General features: G+C 32.0%; 1 protein-coding gene across 3 annotated transcripts in view; it reads left to right on the forward strand.

Annotated features, from left to right (window-relative positions):
* RTTN (rotatin) overlaps positions 1–22,903 on the forward strand; it is a 77,037-nt gene that overhangs the window by 40,345 nt on the left and 13,789 nt on the right. For all 3 annotated transcript variants that reach the window (XM_042869847.1, XM_042869848.1, XM_042869849.1), the window contains 15 exons: positions 663–817; positions 1,966–2,185; positions 2,919–3,047; positions 4,729–4,836; positions 5,455–5,613; positions 5,991–6,062; positions 7,294–7,486; positions 8,512–8,594; positions 15,283–15,394; positions 16,130–16,325; positions 17,324–17,414; positions 17,711–17,861; positions 18,026–18,163; positions 18,669–18,880; positions 22,453–22,558. In XM_042869847.1, coding sequence (XP_042725781.1) covers positions 663–817; positions 1,966–2,185; positions 2,919–3,047; positions 4,729–4,836; positions 5,455–5,613; positions 5,991–6,062; positions 7,294–7,486; positions 8,512–8,594; positions 15,283–15,394; positions 16,130–16,325; positions 17,324–17,414; positions 17,711–17,861; positions 18,026–18,163; positions 18,669–18,880; positions 22,453–22,558 — 2,125 coding nt within the window. The remainder of the gene's footprint in view (positions 1–662; positions 818–1,965; positions 2,186–2,918; positions 3,048–4,728; positions 4,837–5,454; positions 5,614–5,990; positions 6,063–7,293; positions 7,487–8,511; positions 8,595–15,282; positions 15,395–16,129; positions 16,326–17,323; positions 17,415–17,710; positions 17,862–18,025; positions 18,164–18,668; positions 18,881–22,452; positions 22,559–22,903) is intronic.

A 22,903-nucleotide genomic window follows, 5' to 3' on the forward strand; every position in this document is an offset into this window, starting at 1 on the left:
AGGAATATAATTTATTTTTATTTTCAGTTTTATAGATGTGTGCTTTTCATTTGAGATCTGTTCTATCTAGTATTAGTCATTAAGATGTACAACAACTAGTAGGAAATCAAGACTAAAAAAGCAGTATGAAACAACTTTTATTGTACTTGTCAAAATATTGTAATTCAGTCTTATTGTATGAAAACTAGATTCTAATGATAACAATGATGATTGCAGTTGTACAACTGCGTTACAAAGTACCATTCTTCACAAAGCAAGTACATACTGTACTCAAAGCAAGGTTTTACAAGGATTGTTATATACTGAGTGTGCATGCATTTGCATTTTCCCATTTTAAAATACAGTTTAAACATTTAGAAAAAAGTGCTAGCAATCTTCTTTTCAATCACGTAAGACTGATCTACTTCAATTTCTATGGTTAACAAGAAATCCTCTAAAATGTGGTAGGTATGGCTAACTAATACCAGAAAATCTTTACTGTGTTTTTGTTGTTGTTGTTTCAATTTATGGAAATATTTCTTGGTGAAATGATGATTATGCAATTTGTGATTTTTAGTGCATGTGATTTTAAAGCACCAAAGAGAAAACTGGCTTTAGTGTGTTTATTAAAATAGAATTTAAGCAATGCATGATGTGACTGTATTTTTGTTCTTTTCTCTTAGAAATCAAGTTCCCTTTTGGGCCTTTTGGTGCGACCAGAATCCCAAGTGCGGGATGAAACAGATGAAATACAAACTGCTGTCAGACAACAACTGGATAAAGAACTCATTCATCTTTTTAACACACTGTTATTTTGTTCAAAGTCAGTGACTGACAGGTACAGTTTAAATGGAACTGCCTGTGTCATTCTGACTGGAATAGTAGTGCCTTGTGCTACTGCATCTTAGTTAGAGTTTGAAAATTATTACATCACAATACAGTCATAGTAAACTTTAAAAACGGAATATACTTCTCCTTAAGTGAAGATCAACATTAGCTATACCTTTTCACAGTATAATTAGGAAATTACGAAAATTGTGAAGAAGTGCACTAGTGCAATTTTTCAAAAAATGATAATTAAATTGATGGCACTGAGAAGATGGGCTGTTTTTTTTTTTTTTTCACTACTGGAAATTTGCTTAAGTGATAGCTGGATTTATTTTTCTACTGGCTTCTTGCAGGAAAGTAAAACAACAGAATATCAGCAAGTATTTATTTCCATCCACTTCCTTTTTGCTCCATGGTCTATCATTGACTATATTTGTGCACATTGGTTATTGTGAGGACACCTACTTCCAGAATGAGATGCCATCCTTCTTCTGTCAGTCAGACAAACAGAAATTAACTTCTATTAGTTTTTTTTTTTTCCTAAGTTTTTATAAAATAATATTTTCACACTAAATCCTTCTATCCAAATGCATTCTATGATGCTAAAATTGCAGCTGACATATTTATCTGTGTGGCACAACATAACTGCTTGTAAAGATTTCTTCAAAGTGCTATCTTTATCATTCCTCCCACTCAGTTACTCAATTTCTAAATAAAACAGAAGAAAAAATGACAGCTAGAAAAAGAAGGATTATAGAAATCCCTGCCAGTTATGTCTTATACTCCTTTATTTTTGTCTACCTTGGTGATAGATTTGCAGGAAATGTTTTAAAACTTGGTGCCTGAACCAGAACAAACATAAGCAAAATCTTTCTGACACTTGTCACTCTGAGTTATCCAATGTTCTTGAACTCCTGCTCTTTTATGTGCTCGTTAGAAATTAGAGTTCTATCTCATTTGTCTGTGTTTGGTTAAGCAGTCCTGTTCTGTAATTTACTTGTGCATTATTTGGTGTGTAAGCCAACGGTTACTAATTGATATGCTGAGACCCGCTTAATAGCAACAATAATAATGATGCACTGGCCTCTTACAAAATAATTCATTATAATAGCTTTATGCTGTCATTTGATGCTTTTTTACTTTTTATAATTAATCCAGAGAGGGCTTGGAACTTGCTGGATGTTTCAGAACTGAGCTGGCTCTCAAGCTGCTACAGTGCTTAAGGCTAACAGATGCACCACATTTTTATGGTCTTCCTTCACTGGAGAGAACACTGAGAGGAATAGTTCATGTTACTGCAGTTCCAAACTGGAGTACATATTCTGCTACTGTTGAACCTGTCACAATTTGTAAGAAATATTTAACAGGTCTTCTTGAGGTAAGTATTTTGTTATAACCCAACTTTTTTTCTGAATGCTTGTAAAGTCACTATAACTAATAATATTATAATTTTTATGTTGTACTTCCAGTGAATATAGTTATTATGAAAGGTGCTTTTCTTTCTCCAAGAAAATAGCTAAAAGATTAAGATGAGATTGGGTGATTTGTATCTTTACTTAAAGGAAAAAAAAGTTTTAAAGTATGTTTACTTATGATGATTGACTATATTGCATGTGCGTTCCCATTCCCTTTACTCATTAGAATTTGATACAGAATGTTGATTTATTTATTCCAATTCAAGTCCCAAGAAAAGACAGAAATAACCTGTATTCTTGAATATAGAATTTTGGAAAATAAACTGTATTTTTAATTTCAAACATAGCAGAAAGAAGCTGGTTAAAATAAGTGGCCTGTTTCCAACAAAAACAAACTTTTCAACTCTGACTGAGATACAGCCAGCTTTCTATTTAATACTGTCCTTATTATCTAGGTCCACTTTATTCTTCATTTGAATAGGGAAATAAAATAACTACTGACCTTAAAGGGTTTAACCATACAGAAAAATGACAAATCAGTAAGCGACTCATAAATAAATTAACATCTAGCTAAAAGAGTGTATTTGATAATTCACCATCTTTCCATGAGTTTAATTTATGTGCATGCAGTGGTTTATACTCTACCTGTGTACTGCTTGCAGTAGAGCTACTGTGAACTTATTCCTACTCTCCCAGGTCATCTCATCGTTTTATGTTGAATGGGGAGGAAACGCTATGTCTTTCATGGGAAAAGGTGTTACAAAAAGCACTGTTCTTTGTTTGCTTCACTTATCTCATGAAATGATGGCTCAAGCTAAGGATACGGTGAGTTCATTATAGTTTCCCTTATCTTGTCACTTTTGATGGCTAATCACCGATATATTTTAACTGATATAATACAATAATTTAGTGTAATCATTCTGGAGAATCACAGTCAACTCCACTCAGTGCCTGTGATTGCCACTTATGAAAACATTTCAGTGTGATGAAGTATACTTTGTATTCGGAAATAACACTTTGTTTTTGGGGAAAAAAAAAGTATTCCTGTTAGCATTGCAGTTTTTATTTCTGCAATCCTGTAGTCTTTCTTGACTGAAAGAGGGGACTTAAATTGGTTTTTATGTATGTTTAATCATGTAGAATAATATCTATAGTGGCATAATATGGTGGTGGTTTTTTTGTGACTGTTAGTCATAATGTGCCAGCAGCAACATCCAGATTACTAACATTTTATATTGTTATCATAATAGTTTTAAATCCTATCCATTGTTTACAAGTCACATGATTAAGCGTGAGATCTTGTGGAGAGAGGAATACAAAGTTAACCTTCTTACTCTGCGCAAGCAATGTTGTACAGGAAATATTCTGGATAACTAATTTAAAAATAAAAATTACAGTTTATTATTAAAGCTAACTTAAAATGTACAGTCTAATGAAATGAGATAAAAACTAGTTAAAATCCAGGTGTCTTTTAATGTTATTTTGCTGATTAGCAGTATTATGAACCATTCTGGTTCTTTGTTACTTAAAGAACCACCTTACTAAGTTGGATGTAGAATCCTTTAGCTCATAGCAATGGACAGAAATGACCTACAGTTGTTCATAGAGTACATGAGAAATAGAACAGATGCTTAGTACTTGATAGAATTGCTACAGTGTTTTATTTCATTTCTTTAGTATTGCTTTATAGTCATGTTTTGCTTACTTGGGTGTATTTCATTTTGTATTTTAATTCTCCTTCTACCTCAAAGACTGTAAAAAACCATGTTTACTGTTATTAATATTGTGTATTGAGAAGATTCATGCGAAAGACACTGTTCCAAGTGAGGCATCCAAATGCAGTCATCTATTCTGTAAAAAAACAAACAAACAAAAAAAAAAAACAAAAAAAAAAACAAACAGGGCTGAGACATTCAGAAGATGCACCTATAAAATTTTGAATTGAGTAGGTCACACTGAACATAATGCATTGTGCAGTGCCATGATTAAACAAAGCACAATGAGTATGGGGTTTTTTTTGAGCTGAATTAAGGAGCTGTATTTGCCAAGTATGAATTCATGGAATCTGCAGCTAAATAGTATATGGCATTTAATCACATGATAGGTGTGCAAAGTAATAAATTGACTAAAGAGATAGCTGCATGTTCTTATTCAGCATTTTCCTGCACACATATCATATCTCAAATTTTTTTTTAGTCATTTAAGAAAAAATAAAAAATGTATGGAGTAATTCCTAAATATTCCCAATATTTCAAGTAAAATATTTAATCCCTTTAGTTCTATTATCCTAATACTAACCAGAAATAGTCACAAATTTAATTTTCTTCAGTAAGTGGAGTTAATACAATATATGTGTATTTATAGAGACAATGAACATCTTTTTCCTGGAGTATCAGCGTTATGTGCATTTAAAATAGTTTAGTATGCAATTGACTGCCCAGGCTGTTGATAGGCATTGAAAGATTTAGAAAATAATTTCTTACTTTATTTTCTGTTTTCTGATCAGGACTGGGTATCTCTTTGGTCTTTGCCTTACAATAACAGTGAAGATCAAGTTCCTTCCCACCTAGGTTTGACATGGCTGGTTCCTTTATGGGTAGATAGAGATCCTGAGGTTAGTTAATGCAAAGTTGATATCTTATTTTGACACCTAGCTATGTGCATGATTTTTGTTTCGGGAAGTTTATATTGGAACTACTGATTTGCATTATTTTCAATGTTACTGACTGTGTCCTAAATAACAATACGAATAAAGAAGGGAGAATATTGTCTTATAAACACTCTGAAATCCTTCTCTATATCTTCAATCTTCTATCCTCTTATTAGTCATTTATGATAATGAATCGTAGGCAGCTTTCATCAACATTGCTTTAGCTCTAATGCAAAAAATATGTGTAAACTACAAATTTAGAGCAAATATATTTGATGCTCACCTTTTAAATTATGAGTTTTTGAATCAGAACTATTTTTAAATGGTAAAATGCCGAGAATATTGAATATACATTTAAGTATTCAAAAATTTATTCATTTTGTTATTTATACATACATATAGTTATGACTGTGAGTATAGAGCCAGGTGAATGCAGGAAAAATAACTTGTTTAAACAGTCTAAAACCTTTTAAAATCATTCTGTTTAAGCTACAGATTTAGTTGATTGAATTCAACAATAATTAAAAAAAATGTGTTATTAGTGTGAGTAATGTCATTTTCTATTGTGTTTATATGAACTAGGTCAGATTTACTGCGCTTGGAATAGGATCAGCTCTTACATCTCTTGAAATAGGCTGTATTGCTTTAGCAGAGAGTTGCCAGAACATTTCAGGAGGGCTATGGGGAACAGCGTTAAACATCTTTCTAGACCAATCTGAATGCAGCATGGTACGCAGGGAGGTATGTTTCTTGTCACATTCTGCTGTCTTAAATTGTTGTAGGTAGTTTGTTATGGAGAAAACAAATAGCTAGATTTTAATCTGCTTTGTTCTATTTGAAAGCACTTTGGCGTACCAGCTTGTCACCTGTTATCTAATAAATATTTCCTCATTGCAAACATAAGGTAATCTAATTTGCTCTTTTAAACTGTATAGACATCTCTGTCTCTCAACTCTAGCTGTAAGATTTCTGTTATTAATCTACATGAACATGAAAAATCTTTGTTTTGACGTGTATGTAAAACAGTGGAATAATTTCTCAACTGTCCTGCTCAGTCGTATGTGCTTTATTGAACTATGATGGCTAGACAGTAATGTTGATGCATTCATTTCTTTTAGGCTGCTTTTATTCTACAAAATCTCCTTGTGATCCCAATTCCTACTGAAGGTCTAAAAGACTGTATTTGGCAGGTGAGTGACTATTACACTTGATGAGAAAGTTTATACTGTCACCGAGAAGCATTATTTGATATAAGAGCTTATGTCAATATATCTAAAAACAAATTTAAAAAGTTACATCTGAGATGAGAAAGAAGTATGTGAATAGATAAGCTTCTCCCACCTCCCAGAGACCTCAAGAAAACAAGTAAAGCTTTATTGTACAGTATCTTAGATCATGTACGTACAGTATCTTATATAGTATCAATGTTTTAAGATAAAAATTGGTTAGTTATTTTGCCTGGAATGCAACTTGAATTTAGGTGTATAAGAAAGAAAAACTCTGAGAAAGCAGAGTTTAATGTAGTGCTTAATATTTTGAAATATGAGTGACAAAAAGCATGCCTTCCCAAAGAAAGATGAAGTGGCTTGTTGGTTTAAAGACTTTTTTAAGAGCATACTCCCTTGCTTAAAGAGATGCTACAGCAAGTTGCTCAGGGCTATGTCATAAAATCATAGAATCACTCAGGTTGGAAAAGACCTTAAAGATTATCAAGTCCAACCGTCACCTAACCATACTACCCTAACTAACAACTCTCTGCTAAATCATGTCTGTGAGCACCACTTCCAAATAGTCTTTAAACACATCCAGGGATGGTGACTCAACCACCTCCATGGGGAGCCTATTCCAGTGCTTAACAATCTTTTCTGTTATGAAGTTTTCCAGATATCCAACCTAAACTTACCCTGGTGCAACTTGAGGCCATTTCCCCTCGTTCTGTCACCAGTGAGAAGAGACCCCACTCTCGCTGTAAGCACCTTTCAGATACTGGAAGAGAGCAATAAGGTCTCCCATCAGCCTCCTTTTCCCCAGACTAAACAGCCCCAGTTCCTTCTCCTAATAGGGTATATTCTCAAAGCCCTTCACAAGCCTTGTTGCCATTCTTTGGACCTGCTCCAGCACCTCAATGTCCTTTCTGTACTCAGGTGCCCAAAACTGAATACAGTACTTGAGACCTCACCAATGGCAAGTACAGGGGCAGGATTACTTCCCTAGTCCTGCTCACCACACCATTCCTGATACAAGCTGGTTTTTTTTTTTTTTTTTTTGACTGCCAGAATCTGGTAATCTATAAAACAGCTCTACATATACAGACAAACAGTATTAGGCTTGAAGTTGTGTTTTGTTTGTTTTTGCCAGTTTATTTTTTTATGTAAAAGATTCCTTTAAAGAGATTAACTTTGTGAATTTCATTGTTTTCAGGGACCTCATGTACATGATGAAGAAACTGGCCTCTCCCAGACTGGAAAACCTGCACTTAAGGCTCTTTTGCATCACTGTCAGTTTTACCAACATTTGAATCAGATGGTGAAACATTGTTACTTAGGTTGTTATATGTTTGATGTGAATTCTTCCAAGGAAGACAACCACATCATTGAAAAAGGTGGTTCAACTGGTAAGTTATGTTAATTTTGCATATTTTTAACTTACTGAAGTAACATCTAGTTAAGTAATTCATATTAAAGATGGAGTTCAAATAGAATGTGTTAGCCATGAATGTAAATGTTTTCAAGCTCAGTTTTTACTTTAAAGTTCTAAGAATAAATAGATCACCCATTCAACAAATTTCAGAAAAAGCTCTTAACTGTTTTTTACAACTTCAAAAATTTATAAATGGAAAAAGATGTACTGCAGAACCAATTACTTTATCTTGCAAAGCATTAGGGGTAAAATACTTCTTACACTTGTGACTTTGACATAGCAGTACAATCAAAGTTTAAGAAAAAAGAAATACACGGACATGTATATTACCGGGAGAAGAGGCTGACCCCCACCTTACTGCAACCTTCTTTTAGTTAATTGTAGACAGTGATAAGGCCTCTCCTTAGCCCCCTCCAGACTGAACAATCCCAGTTCCCTAAGCAACTTCTCGTAAGACTTCTGGATAGCGCCTTTCTCTGAACATACTCCAGTTCCTCAATGCCTTTCTTGTAGAGAAGGGCCCAAAACTGATTACAGTACTTAAGATGTAACCTCACCAGTGCTGAGTACAAAGGAACAAGCACCTCTATAGTCATGGTGACTACACTATTTCTGCAAGGCAGAATGCAAGGCAGGGTGCCATTGCTTTCTTGGCTACCTGGGCACACCGCTAGATCGTGTTCTGCCAGCTGTCAGCTAGAACCTCCAGATCTTATTGATCAAATGTAGCTTTCTCCATGCTTTTTTTGTTATAGCAGAAGATTGTATTCTATTCAATTTCTGTTTATTCAAGGGATTTACTGGATAATAATACAGTGGTACAATATGTAGAAAAACTGAAGTATTTTCAGACTATCTGAAATATTTTGAATATTTGAGAATAACTGCTTAGCTACTTTGTAGCATGAAACAATGTTTTGAAAGAGTTGTTAATCTATCTGCTGGTCTTGCAGTAATGTTTGTTTGATTCTGGTGTTTTTTTCTTTCCCCTCCATACAGATTTTGATGATTCTCTTAATCTTTGGAAGGCTCTGTCTAGTCAAAGCCCATCTTCACATTCTCAGTCAACATCAGAAACTATGGTAACTTCCAGGTTAACCTCTTTATGTCAACTGCATTGTTGCTAACAGTGTATGTTAAGGAAAATTAACACTGTTGGAAATGCAACTGCTTAAATATGAGTTTAGTTTAAGAGCTGAAACTAAATTGAAATTAATTCTGAATTAGTCTTGGGACGCTGAAGAATACTTTTAAGTGGCTTAACTCATCTAGCTAAATGCACAGAACAACACTGAATTCTGCAGCTACTACCAGGAAAATATACTCTACAGAAATTACTCTATAATCAGCTTTATTGACAAAATACAGGCATTTTTATCTATAGCTATCACTTCTGCAGCTTTTATTCAAACCATCCTTTTAGAAAGAACCTGTATTTAGATTATGTGGCTATAAAACTGGGTCAATGAAAACATGAAAACCACAGATGCATTTTAGGTTGCAGATACGTGTTATCTCATAATAAATACTGGATTTTGTAATGTTTTTCTAAGGAATGAAAGTGCCGCAAAACTCAAGATAGATGCAAAAGACGTTAAAAAAAAAAAAAAAGTAGTTGAAACAAGATGAGACAAGATGATCTCTGTAATTAAAAATTAAAAACTCTAAACATTTACTATCTTTTAAAATGGCAAATGCAAAGAAGGAGGAAGCAATGTATATTCTCCCAGTTCCAGAATGGATTTATAATATTAGATGAGACTATGATTAAAGCTTTTATAATATCCATTAGATACCTAGTAAAAATTGTAAGTTTTCAAAGACTGCAACATAACTCTAAGAAAACTAACATACTGCATTGGGCAATCAATTTTTGAGATTTTGTTTGAGGTTCTTTGATGTAGAAATAACCAGCTAATGTAATATGAAAGCCATAATGCTACAGCAAATATAATTATCAAAGCTGTCACAGCTAAGTTTTTAAAAATATATTATAAAAATAATGAATTACTAATGTAATAACATTATCTCAAAATTTGTTTTCCACTTATTCTGCTTACAGAGGAACAAAATTTTTCCTGACAGTTCTTGGCAATACCAGTAAAGTATTTGCAGTAGACCAATAGTGATATAGCTAAAGAAGAGCTGAAGTCACCCAACTGGTGAAAGGGAGGCTCTACCTATGTAGCACGCCTTCTCAGGGAGCAAGCCTAGGGCCAAGAACTGCTCTCTCTTCAGTGTCTGGCCCTTATCTGAGCCCAGCACGGCTCCACCCTGGGTCCACCCCTTCTGGTTACCTGGGAACCATGGGTTTGCTTGTGCTCGCTGTGCCAGACAAACCCCTTCACCTGTTCAAGCTGTGACCTAACAGTTCCCCTACACCACTGTATTCTTTTATGGAAGAAGATACTTACATTAAGAATGTGGTAGGTCATACTCATGCTCACTGTTTCACATTTCAGTTAACATAATCCTGATTAATAAATGTTACTGCTGAAAGTCACTGCTTAAGGCACCTGTATTGTTACATTAGTTTGCACTTCTTTTAGGCTTAAAAAAACCCAAACAAACACATAGAAATGTATTGTAGTTTTAATTTGTGTTTTATTTTATTAAAATGTTATTAGTTTAGGGCAATTCTAAGTTTGCTGATTACAGAATATTACTTTTGAACTAATTATCTAGATGTTTCTTTTCTATTAAACAGATGTACTGATATAACAAATACTTATAAAACTCATTCGAGTGCTGTATTACTTTAACAATTCAAATTTTGGAAGGTGGTCAAAATAAAAATGCTGAAAAGCCAATACTGAAACTTTTAATCTACATATATTTCATATCTATTATTTTTTCTTCCTATTTTTACTCTCTATTATATGTATTTCTATCTAGCATTGCTGCTATGTTTTGAATGTTTTAATAATTTAGGAAAAAACTGAAAAACCCAACAAACACCTTTTGTTTATATTAAACTGAAATATTTAAAGCTGAGTATTTGAAACTAAAATAAATGAGACTGCATAGAAATCAGGAAATTGATACTTACATGAATACTACTTAGAAAAAGAAACCACATTTAAATAGGAATCTCACATTATTTCCTAATTGCTTCATACTGAATAGAATGTTACTTTCATAAAGAAATTGAACATATTTTGTTCATGTTACTCAAGGTGAAAGTTAAATTGCATGGATTCTTACTAAAGTTGAATATTTGATCTACTTGAAGTTGTGCTTGAGTTCTCATGAAGAGCTGAAGAGTTCATTATGTCATGGCTTGAGTGGTTTAAAAGAAAAAGTAGTTTGGAATCTACTAGATCAAGTTAATATATTTTCATTTAAATGTGTAAAGTAGCACATCACAGTTTAATGTAAAGGCTTAGCTCTGCAGTTCCATTTAAAAAATTCGCCTCTAAAATCAATTAAAGCTGGAAGCATGTGGTAGTAGATTCATTTATATCAAGCTTCCAGATATTGTAGACTTTGTATTTAGTAGGATTATGCTCTTATATTCTTTTTAAGTAATACTATTTTTTAATTTTTTTTAATTCATGTGATACATATGTAGATTTCACAGAAAACCTTTGATTGTCATGAAGATAACCTAATTTTCATTTGTCTTGCACGCGGATTACCAGTATGAGCTTTTTTAGCAGCTGCAAACTTATTTTATCGATTGTGATTTTGGCTTTAAAAAAGCACATATGATAGCTTCACATGATAGTTGGTAAATTAACAAGCTGGAATTAGAAATGCAAAGATCTGATATTCCAATACTGGTTTTAACTAGGAGGGGAAAGACATAAGAAGGGAATTGAGGCTAAATACAAACTGTATTTAAGTGTCTATCTAGTAAAATTTGGAAATTAGTTTTTTAAAAAACTCTAACTTTACTTGCAATCAGACAGTTACAGTTTATTCCTGTTATAAATTATCTTCACATTTTACCTTCCTACTGATTGGCTCAAAGTTTTCAATTTTGATGTACAAGGAAAATAAATACTTTTATGAAGTCATTAACAAAAGTTTAAAGATACAGGAATGTAGTCATTTAAAGTACACTAGGTGGCATACTTTCACCGTAGCAGACAAAAAGAAGTCTGCAGGTCTTACTGAAGGAAAAATATTTTTCTGTATGATATTGATTTGATGATAACAGCCACAAGTAATTGAGAGTTGCAGGTAAAAATACTTATGTTGGAAACTTTCCTGATTTATTTTTTAAAATTTTTCTAGTTAATTTCTACATCCATTCATTGTATAAACACCAACCTAGGAGGATGCAATTCCTTTTTGCTTCTAATAGTCACATCCTGAACATCTTTCTGGAAACCAAAATGATGGTTTTCATTTAATTCTGTAAATTGATAATAAACACAGCTGGATTCTTTTTCTAATGTATTTGAAATCAGTTCTAACATATAACAAAAAGACAGTGTTAGTTTTCAGTTTTTTCAGATTTCATGTAATCTGTGCTTTACTTGAACTATCTGCTGCCAAAGACTTTTCATGTGATTTTAAGTGAAAATAGTATGTAAGTTACTCTTAGGTTTCGTCATTTTTCCCCACCTCTATTTTTTCTCTAGATTTACAAAAACTAAAAATTAGAAAATTAAAAAACAGATATATTCATAGAAGAAATTATTCTTTTCTTTTTTACTTTACCATATAAAGTAGTCTGTTAGAGGTCTTGAGAGGCTATCAGTATGATTATACACGATTTATAGAATGAAGAATGGCAATGTGGGAATGAAATCAATGATTCAAGGTCACATAAAAGACAGCAGGAGAGCTGAATTACTTATACTCTGACTGATAAATGCTGTATATTTTGTATTTAAGATCTCAGTGAATTCCATATTTTTGTCCAATTTATTTTGCTGTAAACTGTACTGTGAGTGTTGCTGTTCTAGGAAAATAACCATGTTTTGTCTCTTATGGAATTTACTACTTAAACATTAATCATAATGTAAATACATTAGGGCTGTTCTTTGTCCAGGGCTGCTTAGCAGAATGAACAGTTATTTTAAAAATTAAGCTAAGGTTCAGGTTAAGGATCTATAAACATTTCCCAAATAACGAAGTCATGGTCATTCTTACCTGTGAAATCTTTGTCCTATTTTATAAATAATGTGTATTTTATTTTCAGGTTCTATGCTTACCAAATTGTTCTACAGCTAGGCAATTTAAATCTTTGGAAAAAAAAATTAAGCATTGGAAGTCTATTAAACACCAGAAGGACTGCTTACTAGTTTAAAAAAAATACCTTTTATTCATATCTAGTAGATAAACAGTAAAACCATTTCTCTTGTTTTCATTGTGATGAGTTTTGTATTCTTTTCTAATTGTTCTAGTCTACAGTCATTGTCTCCCCATCACACAACTTTTTTTTATCCCATTGAACTCCCTTGGAATATCTGTTGTTTTGCTATTAAGCAGCAGAACACTTCATTGCTCCCAGAAAGAATATGGTGGCAATAGCCAATATTCTTTTGTGGACATGATGTCCTAGACCTCCAGCTGATCCTTATCAAAGGTGATGTATGGAAGTGGTTATCTTTTATTTCCTGGAATACGTAACACTGTGGAAGTAACTTTGTTGCATTACTGTATGTATTCTGTTAAGATAGCGAAAAGATTAGTTTTTTAACCCATATCTCAGCATGAAGCAATTAGAAATAAATGTCATATTAGTACAAGAATATAATGCTTTTCTAACCAGATCAAACTTTCATTAATTTTTTTCCTTACATATCTAATACCCTATTTTTTATTTATTTGCCAAAAATCTTTAGATATTTTTGCAACAAACATAATTTATTGTCCTATTTAAATGATATTATTTATTAACATATGAATGTACTTAAATGAATTCATAATAATATCTTTAAGATGACTCTCAACATAGTAATAATTTCTTACTTGTTGCAGAAGTGGAGGTTGCATTTGGAGTTTGTTACTTGAGAAAGATTAATGCCTTTTGTCAATTATTAGAATGCTTGGAATTGTAGTGCTAAATTGTAGTGCAATTTGTGTGCTATTTTGTGTGCTAATTGTAGTGCAGAATTTTCATGTGTCCAGATGGATTGATTTACTCTTGTATAAATGATTTTAATAACTATTTATGTCAACAAGTGTTAAACTTTAAATAGTTTATTTCAAATGTCAAATATGCTTTTTAGTTACATATCTAAACAAAGTTTGAATTTGAATTAGTTGGTGCAATTTGGTACTGCTTTTTAGCAACACAAAAGTACCCTGTTAGGCATATCTTGGTGACTCTGTGACCCCAGATATCTTAGGTATGAGTGTTCTTGACTTCAGACACACACCCCAAATCTTACTTACAAATCTTGCCACCTCCAGATTTCTGTTCATGCATAGATTTTAGTCTCGAGTAAAGTTGTGCATGTAGAACCATAGGACAGTTTCTATTGGAAGAGACTTTAAACATCATCTAGCTCCAACCCCTCTTCCAACAATGGGAACACCATCCGCTAGCTCATCACTAGCCCCATGGAAGCCTGACAACATCTGGCATTGATGGTTAGCGGGACAGCGGGATTAAATCTTCTCAAAGAAGAGAAAGTACGATGTGGAGAATTGAGGTAGCTGAATGTGCTCCTGAGAAAATCAAAGCCTGGAAAGCATGACCTAGCTAGCTGCAAGAATACAATGAGTAGGAAGAGAATAATTCTGATTTCCTTTTTTCCTGCTCCATCTTTTATATTTTGTCAATTGAGTTGGTTCTGACTTTTCCATAGTTAAAGAATATTCTAACCGATACTTTTATCACCAAAAATTCTGGTTTTATCACCAAAAATTCTGAAATATTTCAGTCTTCCTTAGAAAGCTCACTATGAAGAAAAGTCTAGAAAGATCCTTCTTCAACTTGTGACTGTCCTGAGATTTCATTGGTGTTCCCAAGGCTCTGTATTCTTTACACTGTAAATTGTTATTCTTGGAAAAAAACATTATGTGAATTGTTTAGATAAGAATCAAAATTAACAGACCTGAAAAATGACCTGGTATGAACAGTACTTGTCATTTATTCTGCAACATGTCACAGGTCTTGTGTCACAAAACTGTTAAAATTTGGAGTCTGTGTCTTCTGATTTCAAGCTTGTGGTCATAAACACCGTAACAAAAGCATTAAGAATCCCTTTTGAAACATTCAAAATTAATAATATGATGAATAATCTAGTTGTTCAACTGGTAGAAAAAGCATGCTAAATTATTTAATGTGATGTAAGTATCTCGTATTTTCAGCATGAAATAAACATATTTAAGGTTCATGGGATGAAGATTAAGATAAATATTCAGAGTCGGACAGGCTCTGAACTTCAGCTTTAGCTGACAACTAACCCACTTGTGGTATTTTTCTTATATTGTGGTATAAATGCAAAAGTCCTGATAGTCTCAGTAGAGCCAATATTCCATGAGGAATTTGAGTTTAAACACTTCAGCAGTGACAGAACTATGTAATTCCAGAAATTTCCAATATCAAAGGCATTGATTAATTTTTAAGTGAAATGTTTCAGCTGGTTCATGTTACTTATAGTTCAATATTTTTGATTAGTGGGTAAATTTATATATTTTCATATATATAGAATGTATATATGAACAAATGTCATGAAATTAGTTTTGGTTATAAGTAATTTGTATCTTTTTTTATTTTATTTTTTTTTTTTAATTTAAGCCAGATGTAAATAGGAGTCTCCTCTGTGAAAGCTGGAATAAACTAATATTCTTTTTATGACTTTCTAGATTCTGTCTGCATCACCAGTACCAGGGAATGTTACTGAGCTTCAGGCAACAGTCCCAGCAAATTCAACTAGTTTCATTCCTGAAACTGCAATTAATCGGCTTATGGCACAAGGTAAGTCAAACTTGAGTTTGTATGCATAGTAATTACTGCTTGGCCTGCTAATATTCCAGTATTTGTACTTGGGTATAAAGTGTGCGTATTAGTGGAACACTCACCATTGATGCTTCTAATGGTTATTTCAGAAAACAAGTTTGAAAGACTTCCTGTAAAAGGAGATGGATTTGACAGAAGTAGAAATGGTTGATACTGCTTGAAGTGTAACTCATTCCTGTCATCCAATCACCCGTTCAAAACATTCCCTATCGGTGAAGCAGTTGTATACGTATGCACATACACAAAAAGCTTTGTATGATTATAAATGTAATTCAATTTATATGTAGGCTGATAAAATGTATATAATGTATATAAACTTAGACGATATGTAGATCTACATTCATATCTTTATATAAAGATATAAATGGTTTTTGTTTAGGGAAGAATTGAAAGCAAAATTTATATCATTATAAATTTACCATTTATATTTAATGATTACTGGTGCCCATAGAACATTTCAGAGCTATTTTAAATAACGCTTTTCCATATTTGATTTGTTTTGTCTTTCTTTTCTTTTTTTTTCCTCCCTTGCTCCAGAATATACCACTTTATGTATATATATTTTAAGTATATTCAGACATTTTATTTAAAGTAGAAATCATGTTGTTTTGTGGGACTGCTTTAATTCATCTTTTGTACATTTTGTATGGTGTTGTTTTTTTTTTTTTTTTTTTTTAATTAAACATATGCTAGGTCAAAGTGATACTACCACAACATCATCTCCAAGTCAACATGATTCTCCTATGTCTGCTGCAATGTCTAAACAGTGTGCTGTAGTCACACCTGCACTTTTGTCAGCTGTTTGCAGCCTTCTGCACAATCTGCTGATTGTTGCACCAAAAGATACTGGAATTGCCCTTCAACAAGAATTGCTAACAGCTCTCAGCGGGTATGAAATCAATAGCTGATGAATTACAGACAAGTTATAGTAACAGAGGTGAAAAGTTTGAAAGGGGATCTACCAGTATTTCTTAGTAGTTAAAAACATTGATGTCTTTTTCCTTCTGAAGTGTTCACAAATGCGTATTGGCATTTTTGAATATACAGAGATATATATATTATTTTCTATAGCATTAGTTAGTGATACCATATGTGGTGTTTACCTTCTAATGAACTGCTTTGTATACTGTGTACGGTCTCAGTGGTAATTTAGTTGTTGAGAGGGAGAGGAGTTTTTTTTTTTGTTATTTAACACTTCAGTATGTGATGTTCAGCTCTTCAGAATTGCAGATCAGTTCGATTTGTTTTATAATTTTCTAGTATTAATTGCTAGCTATATTTTGAGGGAGAGCCAAGGCTTGTTGCAGTTAAAGAGAGTGAGTAATGTGTGCCAGCTTTGTGAAGTATTAGATCAGAGACTGTAGTGGGTTTCTTGTTTGTTTGGGGTCTGTTTGTTTGTTTTTAAAGAAGGAACATCTTCAAAATGGTCTTCAGATTATATTGCATGTTTCCACTCACATCATAACAAATTCTTTCATCTATAAACTGTTTTAAAAATCATGAAGTGGAGAATGAAAATTGTGGGGGTTTTTTTGAGGCTTTGAAGAGCTCTTGCAATTGCTCTTCATACTGCAATTAATGATAAAAAAAAATCATATTTGAATACAATTTACAGTATTACAGAGCTGTTTATTCTTACATAGAAAAGAAAATAAGCAATCAAATATAAAGAATATGATAATGACCATTGGAATTCACATTAGTCTAGCAATTATGAAACTGCTGAATGCTACTATAGTTGCTATTACATTAGATTTGTTTTAAAAAAAAATTAGGGACTATAGTTAAATTATGATGATCTATTTTTAATATTCAGATATAGAATGGTAATTTACTAGAATGTTTAATTATTTTAGTGTATTTCTAACCAATTTTATTTTGTTTTAGTCTTGTGAGTGCTAATCTGGTTGAGAGATATATCTTGGAACTGAAAGCTCCATTGGGTAATTCATGTCATACAGAACACGTAAAAGCTCAGGTTAGAGAAGTACTTATTTTTTTTAATTATTAAAATATTATGTTTTCTATCTATATTTATTAACATATGCCAGACATGTTACATTTGTATGAGTCTTTCTGCTTTTGAAAAAGTTTAAGTGATTAAAAAAAGTTTAAGTTATTTTAATAAGTTTGAAGGTGGATGCTCAGAGCATTAGGAAGAAGTGATATGTATTCATTCAAAAAGTTATGAATCTATTAAGTTAATATATTTTTAAAAATGTGAAAAATGCAAATATATGACTTCATTTCTTATCCTTTGAAAATATTTAACAGGTATTATTGTTACTTCAATACTTATCATCTGTGTCCAGGCTTCTGAAGTCATGTTTACTGGTGGACTCTCAGCTTGTAATTCAGGAACCGTTGAAACCTCTCTTAAGAAATGCCTTCACAATTCTCTCCATTCGCTCTAAAGATGGGCTAGGTAATGAAGAGCTTTGTTTCCAATAAAGTCATACAGAGGCAGCTCTTTGTTTGAGTAGTGGCTTCATTTGGTAGCAGTTGTTTCCAGGCCCAGCTATCCAGATTTGTGTGTATGTATAAATAGATTTTTCTATATTCATCGATTTTTCTATATTCTCTTTGCAGATTCTGAGTTAATATCTGTACTTCATGAAACCTGGGTAGATTTCTTCAACCTTCTAACTACATTGATTTGGAACAGTAGCAAAATAGTTTTTCCATTTGTGGCAACAGCTCTTGCAAGTCACTGTACAGCAGTAATTGGTAATAACTCTTTATGAATGGGTTCAACCTGGTAGCAAATAAAATAAATTAATAAACGGAAGAGGGAGGCATACCATGTTACCTTCTAAGTAATTTCCAATATCGTATACAAAATTACAAGCATAATTGTACCTGGGGAGCTTGACTGAATTTTTCTCTTGATTTTGTATATTGGACAGTAGTTCTAGATCTAAATTGTAAACAAGTGCATCGCTTTCAAATTGAGATTGAAATGATCCATTTTTTTCCTTTTAAAGATATTGTTGCTTATCTTACTCAAAAGGAAACTGAAAGCTCTAGAGTGAGATAAGAGTTACAGCAATTCAAGATTATTATGCAGGTGGTTTGTCAAGGGGGAGGCGAGTATTATTCTTTTTTTTTTTTTTTTTTTAAATTTTTTTAATTGTTCCTTTGTGAATTACTTGTATTTATCACCATGCTTCTCTAATATATTTAGAGACACCAAGGTATGAGTGTCACTCAAGCTTATGATTTCACCTTTCAGATACAATTTGCGATTGTATTCATCTGTCAACCACTCATCCAGCTTTATATACAGCTAGTTTACAGTTCCTTTCTGTCCTTTTGAATGAAGAAGGAAGAAGACAACTGCAAGATAAACAGAGCATATGTCAGGATCCAACTGTTAGCTTTCTTTTAGATCACTCTGAAGAATGTCAGGCATCAGCGATTCAACTTACTGAATTAATTATTCAGGTATTTAAAATTTCATTGTGTGCTTTTCTGTACTTTGTTAAAAAAAGAATGTTGTTGCCTAAAAAAAATATGTTTCTAATAATGAACCAAGGCACCTTTCATCTGAGACACCTAGAACTTAATTTATTAATGAATTTTGAAATTCATTAAATAAGTTGGAAAAAAAATTTGAAGCAGCAGCTCCTGGGAAGTTCTTTGCATGGACATTACTGTTCTGCAAAAGCATGGGATAAGATCTTTTGTAGGAAAGATGTCAGAGTATCTTTGGCCAAATTCTGATATGGTCTTTTTTCTTCATTTTTCAAATATGTTATGAGATTTTGTGGGTCAGGTTGCAATTCTCCTCGTTGTAAAATCATTGAAGAATCATTGTCCTTAATAAGATGATTTTGTAAATCAGAATGGACCATTAACTCCTTCAGTTAATTCTCTGCCAGTCTAAGAGAAGTGTTATTGTTCTTTAATATACTTCTTATTAGTGTATTTTCCAAACTAGTTTTAAATTGACCAGGTAGCATATTTTCATTGAATCTACTAGCAAATTTATATATTGGTGGTAAGATGTTTTTCTTGAGACTCACTCTGAATGTTCTGTCTTTCCTTCAGTAATTTCATAATTTGAATTTATACATCCTTGCTCTGTCTGAAATAATCTTTATCTCCTTCATTTATTTACATTGTTAAAATATTATCCATTTCTTAGCAATAAAACAAGTTACGCAAGAAATTTGTCTAATTTACCTTTCCCTACATAACAGTTCTTTTGTCTACATATTTATTGTCCATTTTTATATTATGTGCAGTTTTTCATTATAATAATAATATTGATCCATGAGTAAGCATACTAAAAAAGTTGGCTGCAAATGAAACACTTCAATTTAGTAATGCTTTCTTTTTTTATTTTTGTGGGGTTTTGTTTGCTTCTTTGGTTTTGTTTGTTTTGTAGTGTTTGTCTACAAGATGCAGGTTTCAGATACAACTACTGTTGTGTTGTACTGTACTATGTGTACAATTCAACTACATATGATGTAGTTTACAATTTCTGTTGTTCTTCAGTCACTGTTTTATAGTAATTTTTACAGTCACATTTAGTCCTATTTTGATATGTAAAATATATGTATCAGTGCATGTTGAATGGTAGGAACAAAATATTGTTATATTTTTGTGTTAGTATTGTTTTATCTCTCTTCCTGTGGTTCTTGAATTCTTGTCAAATTAACTCAAAGGAGAGCTCAAAAGATAACCTGTGCTTCTTGAAGCTTTATACTACTTATAAATGATATATCTGATGTAATTTAAAAAAAAAAAAAAAAAGAAAGAAAAAAAGGCAGAATTGGAAAGAAGCAGCCTCAATTTTCCAAAGAGCAAAGTGCATAGATTCAGTTACATCTATTCATTTTTTTGTTTTCCCATGATAGTTATTGTGATGCAGTTGAAAGAGGAGGTCATATAGTGTAAAATAAGCCATTAAAATGTCAGAAAATGTACATATGGTCTTTCTCTTAGAGAAGCACTTAAATAATTAACACAAAGGAAGATGTGAATAGGAATTTTTAAGCTATCACTCATCTCCATTTAACATCCTAACTATATGAAGTCTAGAAAATGGGTGTTATATAATGGCAAGTGCTTTCATATATAATATGAAATATATTATTTCATATTATATGAGTGTTTATATGGGTGTTATATAATGGCAAGTGTGAATGTTAGAGGTGGTAAATTGATATGTGTAATTCCATACAACCACTTTAATAAATACCCTACTGTCTTTGAAAAGTGTTGGTGCTTTTGTGTATATAAACTTTAGCACTTCTTTGTGCATTTTCAAACTCAGAAATAAATGCTATAAGAAAACCATAATTGGTACATAAAATCTCAAGTTTAGGACCTTATTATTTCTTGATACAAAATTTAAAATGTTTATTAATTATGTGAACTCCCCTCCAAATAACATGCAGTTGGCTTAGACTAACATAGATCTGCTGAGGATTTATGAGACATCTTAAACTTATTTGTCATAATTCATAAAAAGTATTGAAAGTGACCATTCTCATTTCGATACAATATTACTAATAAATTAAAATCATGGTTGAAGGCTTGAAAATTCTATGTATAGCTATTGATGTGCTTCAAGAATAACCTTTTACTAGCTTTTAAATTTTTTTTTAATTTAGGTAAAATGTTGAAGTAAATGAAATGGAAACTTGCAAATAAATAGTACAGATGTAGTACAACTAACTTTGCTTATTTAATAAGTACTAAGTGTCCACAAAATATTTTAATTAAAGGAAAATACTAAGGAGACTGACAAGGAACTATGGTAGATTTTCTTATTTTGTTTCATTTTTGTTTTAATTATTAATTAAATTATATTAAATTAATTATATGTATATGTACATTTTATTTATAGTTCATGTATATTTATTTTGATAGATTTATACATATATAAATATATTTATATATGTACACATAAGTGGAAATTTAGTCAGCTAAAAGATTTTGAATGGTTAGATCAAAAACGTCCCATGTCTCTGCTTTGGTGCTTTAATCTACTGGCAGTTGTCTGTATCATTAATTAAAGTTGTCATCAATATCTTTGCCAAGTTATTAGCTTACTAGTCTTCATCTCTCGACTTTTTAGTTCTCATTCCATTGAACTCTTTGATAAATGATAACCCTTGAACAAATATTGATATTTTATTGCATATTAAAAAATTAAGAATGTGAAACAATTATTAATTAAAGGATTGAATCTGCCAAAAGACGGTATATGTGATATTCATAACTGTGTCAAATTTAGATAGTCATATGGCTAAATATTTATGAGATTTCTGTTGGAAGTACTAAGCTCTAACTTGGATGCCATGTTTTAGAATAACTTTAAAAATAAGCTTTTCTTTCACCATAAACCAGTGTAGAAACCAACTTACTTGTATGTTTACACTAAATACCATTTTCTGTTTACACTAAATACCATTTTTCAGTTACTTTGGAAACTTATCTGAGGAGAAAATTGCTAGACAGATAAAATTCTCTAGCAGATAATACATTACTCACAGACAGCTCTCGGTCCTTTCCTCTATCTTGTTATATGACTTCAAATATTATTTTGAAACTACAAAGCATGCAGTCTTCTTATTAGAAATACTGCATGCCCACAAAAACAAAAATCAGGAACACAAAAGTAAGACAAACTGCTATTTTACTCTCACTGTAAGAGTATGTAAAATTTACCTATGTTGATATTTCTATTCTTAAGAAATTCACTGGTATGTAGTGCTTCTTCATTTTATTGAAGGAAAGTGACATTGCACTGGAAGTATGTCAGTAAGTTGACAGTGATAGTATGCCTAAGTATTAGGAATGGTCTGTGGAATGCTGAGATTATTAACCTAGGCTTTGGGAAGGTAGCGTGTAAGGAAAAAAGAAAGATGAGTAGGCTTTAGGAGCAAATAGGTGTGAATATAGTGATGAACTATCAGAATGAGATGGCAGCGTATTTACAATATGAGTAATACTTTCAGCATGATTACTTTTTCAGTGTGATAATGAAATTGCTTTATTTGTAGGTTTGTGAAAGGAAATCTTCAAAGGATGTGCTGAAAGAAGTTGCTGCAAATGCATTGCTCTCTCTATTAGCTGTCAGTAAAAATGCCCAGAAATATGCACTGGAAGGTGAGCATTTTTAAATGTATGATCAATGCTTTACAAACCGTTTGAAGATGTTTTTCACATTTTACTAATTGTAATAGCCTTTGTCAGAACAAAATATCTAGTTTTCAGAAACTTTTTTTTTTTTTTTTTTTTTTTTTTTTTTTTTTTTTTTGCTAAGGTGTTTTTGCTAAAATGTATTAATAATAAATCCAGTATCCAGTCGAAAAGTAAGTGTTTAAATATCATATATGTTAGGACAGGTGAGCTATTACTACTCACGTTCATCCATTCAATACCAAAGATCTCTTCGCTCTGATAGTGTCTTAAAGAATTCATCCATTTCTTGTTTCATGGCAATACAGGCTT

This window comes from Lagopus leucura, unplaced genomic scaffold, assembly GCF_019238085.1.
Source record: "Lagopus leucura isolate 7727_CA_CO unplaced genomic scaffold, USGS_WTPT01 Super-Scaffold_100002, whole genome shotgun sequence".
NCBI classification, from domain to species: domain Eukaryota; kingdom Metazoa; phylum Chordata; class Aves; order Galliformes; family Phasianidae; genus Lagopus; species Lagopus leucura.